Source organism: Priapulus caudatus, unplaced genomic scaffold (genome assembly GCF_000485595.1).
Source record: "Priapulus caudatus unplaced genomic scaffold, Priapulus_caudatus-5.0.1 Scaffold261, whole genome shotgun sequence".
Taxonomy (NCBI): Eukaryota; Metazoa; Priapulida; class Priapulimorpha; order Priapulimorphida; family Priapulidae; genus Priapulus; species Priapulus caudatus.
This window is the reverse complement of record NW_014577322.1, coordinates 228,205-239,523: the sequence shown is the minus strand read 5'-3', so window position 1 is coordinate 239,523 and position 11,319 is coordinate 228,205. Positions and strand designations below refer to the sequence as shown.

The window sequence follows — 11,319 nt, the reverse complement described above, 5'->3', positions numbered from 1 at the left end:
GATATAGAATATAATTAGATAATATATATTATATATATATAATATACTCTATACTTCACGCGCTATGATCTCTATTACCATATAAACAAATCGCAATAAATGAATAAATATATAATTAAATATATATATATTAAAAAAAATTTCAGACAAAATATTTGCACGATAAATATTTTTAATCATACTGTTCTTTTCATCGGCGGCACTGGTTTCATATTGAATTATTTCACGAAACCTGGCGTTACCCATTACTCGCTGTAGAAAAAGGGCACGAAATTTATTGCTGTTGGATCCATGGAAGTATCCAGATGCATTTGGGCCGTTTTATTAATACAAATGATGATAATGCAACACAAATTCTATTTACTTACCAAAGTCTAATAGTTGCTATACACTCTATCGCTTAACCAATTCGACGAAAAAGCTCGCCTCATGGTGCTACTTTGCAACACACAATGTCACCGCACGCAACGGTCACTTGCCGCAAAAAACTCGCCAGAAAAAATAGAGAAAGACAAGAAACCTCCACCTTTCCATTCTTACCTCAAACTGCATTACTTCGCGAATTATATACATGAAATTCAAATCATTGGAAACATTTGGCAGTCGAATACGAATTTGTGTTTATCTATCATATATTTTATATTAAATAAAACGGCCGTAGTACGAATCCAAGCTGGCCTGCGCTCATTCCTAGTACGACTTACAAACGCACGGATGCGATACCATATCAATACCGTTAAGTCGTTATCAGTGCGTATAGCGATAAGGTGCGCAAACAAATACGCACCTTTTATAGTATTATAATTGATATGAATTAGCTAGCACTAACAGCATGTAATCAATTGTACCATACGACGGTACTTCGCTCTGAATCACAGGCAATAGGGTGCGGTAGTAATGGACGTCATTACATGAGACGCTCGAAACGAACGGGACGATGCCACGCACCTTCTTCGCACATGAGTGAAGAAGCGAGAAGGTAACTAATGAACTAGGTTGCGTTAGGGTTATGTTTAGGCAGTCATGCGTTAGGGTTAGGATTAGGGTAGTTAGGGTTGCCTCCGACCGGCACTCGGACTGCTCTCTCACGTCTAGGATGCAGCCACGCACCTTCTCGCCCACGTAGTGACAGAAGCGAGAAGTCTATAACTATCTTGTGGATATCCCAACGGTACATCCATAAAACACATGTTCATCAATATTATCAGCACGTCCGTATCACTATATATTTGGTGACTGTCCTGTTGTTGTGAATCCAGGCAATTAGTTTACGCCGACATCAATAGTTTCGATTACGCGGACCAGGACGCGTCAAACTCTTTATTTGACAATTGAGCTGGATTGCAATAACTGGCCTTTTGCAGTGAATATTGCTTTGTCTAGGTTTATATAGATACACCTATTAACCCAACAAGCAGTAGCGGGACCAAAACAAGAAAACCAACAGAGCTACCATCACTCTGTTGGTTACATGATTGCATCTAATGATTCCTATTGAACAACAGGTCAACTTGATCAGCATGCTACTGTGAGCGCCATATTTCACAATGAAACAGACAGTAACCATAAAGCACAAATTGTATTAACTATAATGGGCCTATTAATCTCTCAAATTAATTCTCGAATTAAACTCCTTTATTGCTTTAATATAATAGGTAATTAAATTATCACGTAAATGCGCCGTTCAATTGCTCCTCTGCCAACACACACTGCGGCGAAACTCGGTAAACTATAAAAGACCTGTTGTGAAGTATTGTGGCCGCAGTGCCAGTTTGTGTTTATTTACTATCATTCTCTCTCTATACACACAACACACACACACGACACACACACACACACACACACACACACACACACACACACACCAAGTGCCTTTGAACTTCGACGACACACGCCGATCGCTTACCGTTTCGCTGCGCCCGCAGCACTTGTGTCTGTTTGGCACTACGTCTCCAGCATCATGACCCCCCGTCTGCATTGCTACAGCGAAGACATCGATCCGCCAATCTTCAAAGAATGTCATCTTCTTCTTTTACTCTATTTCTTCGTCGTCACTTTCTGCGACTTTCACCGAGCTTAGTCGCACTTCGCCAGCCACGCTCTCCGGCTCAACCAACTGTGAATGATAGGCTGGTTGGCCACACCGCTGGTTTAATATGCGCCGTACAAGACAAACAACGGTGTTTGCTACCACTCACGCGAACAGCGGAGTGCGACCTATGACTGCCTGTGACCTCCACGTCAGCGAATGCACGCGCGGTGGTGGGTGGGCGGGTACTTCATCTACGAGCTCGCTCTCTATCGCCCTCCCCGTTTCTCCTAATACATTGCCTAGGGAGAGAAAGAAGAGAGAAGTAGAGAGAGGAACAGAGGAGCGCCGAGAGGAGAAGAGAGAAAGAAGAGAGGAGCAGAGCACGTGAGAGAGATAGAAGAGAGAGAGAGAAGAGAAGGATGGAGAGAGAGGACCGAGCGAGTAAGCAGAGAGAGTGAGGAGGAGCGAGGCTCGACGAGCAGACCGAGGAGGATGAGACACCAGCCAGAGAGAGGAGGAGAGAGAGTGGACGTGGGTTTACGCCGTATTGTATTGCTTAGATTGGAGGCAGAGCCAAGAATTCGGATTTTTGAGGATAGAAGAAGCGGCTCTTTGCGTTTTCACTGTAATTAGACTTACGCCAAGTTACGATATACGCTCATCTAAACGCCGTAAACGCCCCCCATCTCATCGTCCCGTATCGTATATATTTATTTACGCAGTACAAATCATTCGATATATTCTACGCGCGCTAATCTGATCACCGTTCACTGCGAGCCAGCAATTAGCAGGCGAGTGGTGCGTGAGTTTGAGTACGTGTCCCATCAATGTTTCCTTCCACCCACGCTTATGATGATCAGCAGCCAATAGGTAAGTCACCAGGCTTGTGGTGTGTGTGTGCGTCGGTTGTCGTGCTGGGTGTGCTGTGTGTGGTGTGTGTGTAGTGTGTGTGTGTGCGTGTGTGTGCTGTGTGATGTGTGCTGTGTGTGTGTGTGTGTGTGTGGTGTGTGTGTGAGTGTGTTTTGGTGGCTGTGCTGACCGGCGTGTGCTCGGTGTGTGTGTGTTGTGTGTGTGTGTGTGTTGTAGTTCCGCTGTGTGTGTGGGTTGTGTGTGGTGTGTGTGTGTGTAGTGGATGTGTCGCTGTGGTGCTATGGTGTGGCGACCCTGTGCTGCTGTGTGTGTGCCGCGTTGTGGTGTGTGGTGCTGTGTGTGTGTGTGTGTGTGTATGTGTGGTGTGTGGGGGGGGGAGCGCGTTACTGTCCGTAAATACCGGGCGACTATCACATTCCTAAAGTTACGGTTTAAATAAGTTGATCTTATCCTCAAGCTTCCACGTATGTGTTGGAAGTACTGTCTACCGGCTTACGTTTGATATTATAAAACATTTTTTCTACGAGTGCCACTGATTAATAAATAGGCTGATCTCGTCCTATATTAAATGACTCACACCTCGGTTTGAAATGCGGTATATGTATTGTGATAGTGAGATTAGCAGCCTCGCACCAATTGAACGCATTTATTCCATTATTGTTCGATTGGCCATTCTTAAAAAAAGAGTATATTATCATAATTATTATATTGTTATTAAAATGAAATAATAATTATTAAGTTATAAAGCGCAATGAGAGCAATACTATGCGGCGTTCTTCCCTACTATTATCGTCCCCACCTTCGCCACTCCCCCAACCTTTTCTAGTATGTTTCTATACTTGTCATAAATGTCACCGCACGCCTATTATTCTATCGCTCACAAAGTCGACTTCTTAAATTATTTAATCCCCTGACCCACCTCTTTCTCCTTCTTTCTTCTCCTCTCTTTCGTTTCTTTCATATCTTCTCTCTCTCTCTCTCTCTCTCTCTCTCTTTATCTATTCTCTCCTTCCCCTCTCTCTCTCCCGCTTACGTATAGAAGCTTTTGTAGATAGATCAATGTTCTAGCAACCCATTACTTGATCGCATTTCTTTTCTAGGGAAAAATGCTATATGTCGGGATATAAGGAGGTATAATAATAGACTATCTATTTATTTATATAGATTTATTCCTATTCTTATATAGAATTAATTATTATTATATAGTTATCTATTATTATATAATTATCTCATTATTATATAGAATTATCTATTATTATATAGATTATTTCATTATATATATAAGATTATTCCTATTCATTATATAGAACCAAGGGGGGGGGTTTTTATCTATTATTAAGTAGATTATCCTATTATTATATAGATTATTCTATTGTTATATAGATTAATTTATTATTATATAGATCTATTCTATTAATTATATAGATTATTTCATTATTATATAGATAGTCTTATTATTATATGTAGTTATCTAATTATTATATAGCATTATCTATTATTATATTAGACTTATTATTAATTATATAGATTACTATTCATTATTATAGATTATCTATCTATCTATATAGATTATATTATTATAATAGATTATCTGATTATTATATAGATTATCTATTTATTTATCATAGTTATCTTTATTCTATATAGACTATTTAGCTTGTATATAGATTATTTATTCATTACTATATATTTATTCTATTATTATATAGATTTATCTATTTATTTATAGATTATCTATTATTATATAGCATTATCTAATTATTATATAGATGTATTTATTCATTATTATAGGATTATCTATTATTATATAGATTATTTTATTGCATTATAGTAGATCTATCTACTATTATATAGCATTATGTTTATTATATAGATTAGCTAATATATATATTATAGATTTATCCTCCTATATATTAGATTTATTTATTATTATATAGCGATTATCTCAAAGTTGTATTATAAACTTTAAGATTCTATGTCTTTTTCTTTAATTATTTATATCGATTATTTCACTTATCTATATAGATTCATCCTATTATTATATAAATTATTGTATATTACTATAGATCTATCTATTATGTTTATAGGGGGGGCGGGGGGGGCGGGGGGGGGGGGGGGCGGTTTTATCTAATTATTATATAGATTATTTATTACTCTATATAGATTATTCTATTTAATTATAATAGATATACTCTATTATTATATAGATTATTATATTCTATACTAGATTATCTTTTATTATATTAGATTATTTCTTATTATACTAATTAATCTATCATTATATAGATTATATCATATTATATAGTTATCCTCAATTATGATATAGATTATCTCATGTATTATAATAGATTATTTATTGTTATATAGATTATCATATTAATTATATAGTTATTTATTTTATATAGATTATCTATTATCCAAAACGACAAAGCCCCCCCCGTGCTGCCCGCGCACCCCCCAGCTAAACTCAGACTAACACAACAGCCGAAACCTCCCCACCCCCCAACCCCCCCAAACACCGGCGAACATACACCGCGCTCCGGCCCGCCCCTAACGGCCCCCACCACTATAATAGCATTTATACTATTATATTATATAGATTAATCTATTATTAATATAGCATATCTATTGATTATATAGAGTTATTTATTATTATATAGTATTATCTATTATTATATTAGATTATCTATTATTTACTGTTATAGATTATTGATTAATTATATAGAATTATCTAATTCTTATATGAAGATTATCTATTATTATATAGACTATTTTATTTATTATATAGATTATCTATTCATTATATAGATTATCTTATTTTATAATAGATTATCTATTAATTATTAGATTCTCTATTATTCATATAGATTATTTAATTTATATAGATTATTCTATTTTATATAGATTATTTATTATTATATGATTTATGTATTATTTATTAGATTATCTATTATTATATAGATTAATATATTATTATAGAGTTATTATTTATTATTTATATAGGAGTGCTATCTATTATTATATTAATTCATCTATCTATTATGTAGGATTACTTTATCTATTAATATAGATCTATCTATTATATATAGATAATATCTTTTATTAATACACTTCCTACATGATATAACAATGTGGTAATATCGATAATAACGATACGCGTAGGGTTTAATTGTCTGTCTGTCTGTCTGCTCTGTCTGTCTGGTCTGTCTGTCTGTCTTGCCTGTCTGTCTGCCTGCCCTGCCTCCTGTCTGCTTGTCTGCCTGCCTGTCTGCTGTCATGCTGCATGCCTGATGCCTGCTGATCACCTGCCGTGGCCTGCCCATTACCAGGCGTAACATCATGTTCGTCTGTCTGGTCTGTCTGTCTGTCTGTCTGTCTGATCTGTCCTGTCTGTCGGTCGGTCCGTCCGTCGTCCGTCCGTCCGTCCTGTCCGTCGTCCCGTCCGTCCGTCCGTCCGTCCGTTTTGTCTGTCAGTTCATCCGTCCGTCCGTCCGTCCGTCCGTCCGTCCGTCGTCCGCCCGATCGCGTCCGTCCGTACGTCCGTCTGTCTGTTTGTCTCGTCTGGTCTGTCTGTCTGGTCATGTCTGATCACCTGTCCTGCCTGCCTGTCTGTCCGTCCGGTCCGTCCGTCGTCGCCGTCCGTTCAGTCCGTCCGTCCCCGTAAATGTCCGATCCGTCGGTACCGATTTCATCTGTTGTCCGCCGTCCGTCTGTCTGTCTGTTATCATGCTCCTGTCTGTCTGCTCTATCTCTCTTCGCTCCGTAGTCTTCGGTTGACAGATTGACTTTGCTCCGCCCGATATACAGCACGACGAAAGAATCACCCGCCAATACTATCCATTTTTAACCTGTTCGCCATGATTCATCCCCACCGTGTACGGGGGGCAGGTAAAATCAAGTGGGCAGGTAAACACGGCGCCCGACCCGTAAGCGGGATCACAAGCCGGCATCGGCAGGTGGGGGGCGGCCGACATCAAAACGGAGAAGTATGCGCGAACCAGACCTGTAGATCCACCCCGCCGGGTCTGCCACTTGCGTTTTTGGCTCGAAACATCCGTACAAAACTTCTGTACTTCTGTAGATTTCTTTCAGCACGCTTCCCTTGTATCGTGTTTTCATTATTCTCTTCCTTAACTATCTTCTCTTGCACCAGATCGCTGTCTTTGCTTTCAATTTCTCAGCTTGACCATTGTCCGCTATGGTCAGCGATCTCTTCTCACTATTAAAACAATCGATCACGTTAATACCATCGTTTAGTTCCTTGTGCTTTAACTATTATTTAACTAGTAGTTAAATATCGATGGCCATCGTCTTTCACGTTTGCTACGTGCCCTAGCACTGCTCTCAATCCTTCTGTCCATCTATGCCCCTTCTCTCACTCCCTCTGTCTCTCTATGTCCACTCTCTCACTCCCTCTGTCCCTCTATGTCGCCTCTCTCACTGCCTCTGTTCCTCCATGTCCCCTCTCTCATTCCCTCTGTCCACCTATGCCCCCTCTCTCACTCCCTCACTCCCTCCATGACGCCTCCCTCACTCCCTCCATGTCCCCTCTCTCACTCTCTCTGTCCCTCTATATCCCCTCTCTCACTCCCTCTGTCTCTCTATGTCCCCTCTCTCACTCACTCTGTCCCTCTATGTTCCCTCTCTCACTCCCTCACTCCCGCCATGACGCCTCTCTCACGCCTTCTGTCCCTCTATGTCCCCTCTCTCACTCCCTCTGTCTCTCTATGTCCCCTCTCTCACTCACTCTGTCCCTCTATATCCCCTCTCTCACTCCCTCACTCCCTCTATGTCTCCGCTCTCACTCCCTCTACCCATCTATGCCTCCTCTCTCACTCCCTCACTCCCTCTATGTCCTCTCTCTCACTCCCTCACTCCTTCTATGTCTCCGCTCTCACTCCCTCTACCTATCTATGCCTCCTCTCTCACTCCATCTGTCCCTCCATGTCCGCTCTCTCACTCCCTCTGTCCATCTATGTTCCCTCTCTCACTCCCTCTACCCACCTATGCCCCCTCTCTCACTCCTTCTGTCCCTCTATGTCCTCGCTCTCACTCCCTCACTCCCTCAATGACGCCTCCCTCACTCCCGCTATGTCCCCTCTCTCACTCCCTCTGTCCCTCTATATCCCCTATCTCACTCCCTCTGTCTCTCCATGTCCTCTCTCTCACTCCCTCTGTCCCTCTATATCCCCTCTCTCACTCCCTCTGTATCTCCATGTCCTTCCGTCCGTCCGTCTGTCTGTCTGTTGATCTGTCTGTCTGTCTGTCTCTATCTCTCTTCGCTCCTACGTCATTCGTTGACAGTTGAATTTGCTCGGCCGTATAAGGCAGAAAGATCACCCGCAATCTATATTTATTACCAGTTCGCCATGATTCATCCCCACCGTGGACGGGGGGCAGGTAAAATCAGGGGCAGGTAAACACGGGCCGACCGTAGCGGGATCACAGCGGCATCGGCAGGTGGGGGCGGCGACATCAAACGAGAAGATGCGCGGTGAGTGGGTGCACTCTCTCACCTAGCGGCTACAACAAACGCGTGGAGGTGCGGTGATGACAACACGTGTTCGCGTACACGCGCCTCCGCAAGCCCTTTCTCCGTTCTCCACCGCTGTTTGCGGTCACCAAGACAACGAGGAGGCCGCTCGTTACTTCTCCGCGTGACCCGACATCTAGCGGGCTTCTTTTTATTTACGAGTTTGTGTGTGTGTTTATTTGTTTATTTGAATGCGTTTTTTCCGTTTTGTGATTTTTTACATTTTTGTTTATTTGTTTATTTGTATGGGTTACAGAACGTAGCAGGAGATACCGAGAATGGAGGGGGGGGGACTTGCTCTGACATGAGCCCATCGTCGGTACTGAGACTGACTCAGTGACTCCTATATAACCCTGAAAAATCGACATTATTACCTCTGTACGAATAACGAAACTTGAATGCTGATCTTCGAATGCTGTTTATGAGAGATTTTTTGTTTGTCATCATCAACAGTATATATATTTACAAAATGGTTCGTATCCGTTACCGATCGCGAGTGTGTGTGTGTGTGTGTGTGTGTGCTTTGTGAGTACGAACCGAGGCCACTTCTGTGACGCGTAAGCACACTAGATGTCGGATGAAACCGTCAAAGCGTGCGCGTTCAAGTTCACACATAACTTATGAGTGAAGAGGTTTAGCGCACTGAGGTAGAAGCGTAGTAGGGGTTTCATATATATAGTTCATGATAGTCGAGGGCGCGTTGATCGGTGGTGTATACATTGGCTGGGATGGGCTGTCATGGCTAGATTGCACAGGTGCTACGTGCACACACCTGTATACACCTGAAGAGCTTTCCCAACTAACAGCTTCTGAGTAACACCCATGTTGCCGATTATTTCCCCGTAATGTTCCTCGTGTGTGTGTGTGTGTGTGTGTGTGTGTGTGTGTGTGTGTGTGTGTGTGTTGCACGATAAATATTTTTAATCATACATGTTCTTTTCATCGGGGCACTGGTTTCCTATTGAATTATTTTACGATAACCTGGTTACCATACTCGTGTAGAAAAAAGGGCACGAAATTTTATTGCGTGGATCAGGGAAGTATCCAGATGCATTTGGGCCGTTTTATTAATACAATGATAATAAATGAACACAAATTCTATTTACTACCAAAGTCTTAATAGTTGTATACACTCTATCGCTTAACAATTCGACGTAAAAGTCGCTCAGGTGCTACTTTGCAACACACAATGTCACCGCACGCACGTCATTGCGCAAAAACTCGCAGAAAAAAATAAAGAAAGAAAGAAACCTCCACCATTCCATCTTCCTCCAAACTGCATTTACGTGGAATTATTATACAATGGGGTCCAAATCATTGGAACATTGGCAGTCAATACAATTTGTGTTTATCTATCATTATTTTATTAAAATAAAACGGCCGTAGTACGATCAAGTGCCTGCGATCATATCCTAGTACAACTTACAAACGCACGGATGCGATACCATATCATACCGTAAGTGTTATCAGTGGTAGGATAGTGCGCAAACAAATACGCACTTTTATAGTAGTATAATGAATGAATTAAGCTAGCACTAACAGCATGTAATCAATGTATACATACCGACGTACTCGCTCTGAATCACAGGCAATAGGGTGCGGAGTAATAGGACGTCATTACATGAGCACGTCGAACGAAGGACGAAGCCACGCACCTTCTCGCCACATAGTGAGAAGCGAGAAGGTAACTAATGACTAGGTTGCGGTTAGGGTTATGTTTAGGGTCATGGTTAGGGTTAGGATTAGGGTTAGGGTTGCCCCGACCAGGCACTACGACTGTTTCACGTCGTAGGATGAAGCCACGCACCTTCTCGCCACGTAGTGAGAAGCGAGAAGGTAACTATAAATACTTGTGGATATCCTAGGGTTACATCATAAAACACATGTTCATCAATATTATCAGCACGTCGATCACTATATTGGTGACCTGTCTGTTGTGTAATCCAGACAATAGTTCGATTACGCGACAAATAGTTCGATTACGCGACCAGACGCGTCAAACCTCTTATTGCACAATGAGCTGGATTAGCAATACTGCCTCTTGCAGTGAATATTGTTCGTCAGGATTATATAGATACACTAATGTAACCCAACAAGAGTAGGGGACCAAACAAGAAAACCCAACAAGAGTACCATACTCCTGTTGGGTTACATGATTGCATCTAATGATTCTATAACAACAGCTCAACTTGATCACATGTACGTGGGCCATTTCAACAATAAAACAACAGTAAATAAGCACAAATTGTATTAACTACTAATGGCCTAATTAAATCTCTAAATTAATTCTCGAATTAAACTCTTTATTGCCTAATACTAATAGTAATAATTCTCCACGTAAATGGCGTTCAATTGCTCCTCTGCAACACACACTGCGCAGAAACTCGTAAACTATAAAGACCTTTGTGAGTTTGTGGCCGCAGTGCAGTTTGTGTTTATTTACTATCATTCTCTCTCTCTATCACACACACACACACACACACACACACACACACACACACACCCAAGTGCCTTTGAACTTGACACACACGCGATCGCTTACCGTTTCGCTGCGGCCGCAGCACTTGTGTCTGTTTGGCACTATCTACCAGCATCATGACCCCCGTCTCATGTACCAGCGAAGACATCATCCGCCAATCTTCAAAGAATGTCTCTCTTTTTTACTCTATTTCTTCGGTCACTTCTGGATTTCACGAGCTAGTCGCACTTCGCAGCACGCTCTCCGGCAACCAACTGTTGAATGATAGGCTGGTGGCCCACACCGCTGGTTTAATATGCGCCGTACAAGACAAACAACGGGTTGCTACCACTCACGCGAGAGGGAGTGGACCTATGACTGCTGTGACCTCCACCTCAGCGAATGACGCGCTTGTGGGTGGGCGTG

The 11,319-nt window shown here is 41.6% G+C and overlaps 1 protein-coding gene across 2 annotated transcripts in view; it reads right to left on the bottom strand.

The window, feature by feature from the left end:
- The window catches only part of LOC106808226 (protein odd-skipped-related 2-like), a 24,396-nt gene extending 13,288 nt beyond the window's left edge, over positions 1-11,108 (bottom strand). For both annotated transcript variants that reach the window (XM_014810850.1, XM_014810851.1), the window contains exon 1: positions 10,978-11,108. In XM_014810850.1, the coding sequence (XP_014666336.1) occupies positions 10,978-11,065 (88 nt within the window). In that variant the 5' untranslated portion in view covers positions 11,066-11,108. The remainder of the gene's footprint in view (positions 1-10,977) is intronic.
- Between the last annotated feature and the right edge of the window lie 211 nt (positions 11,109-11,319).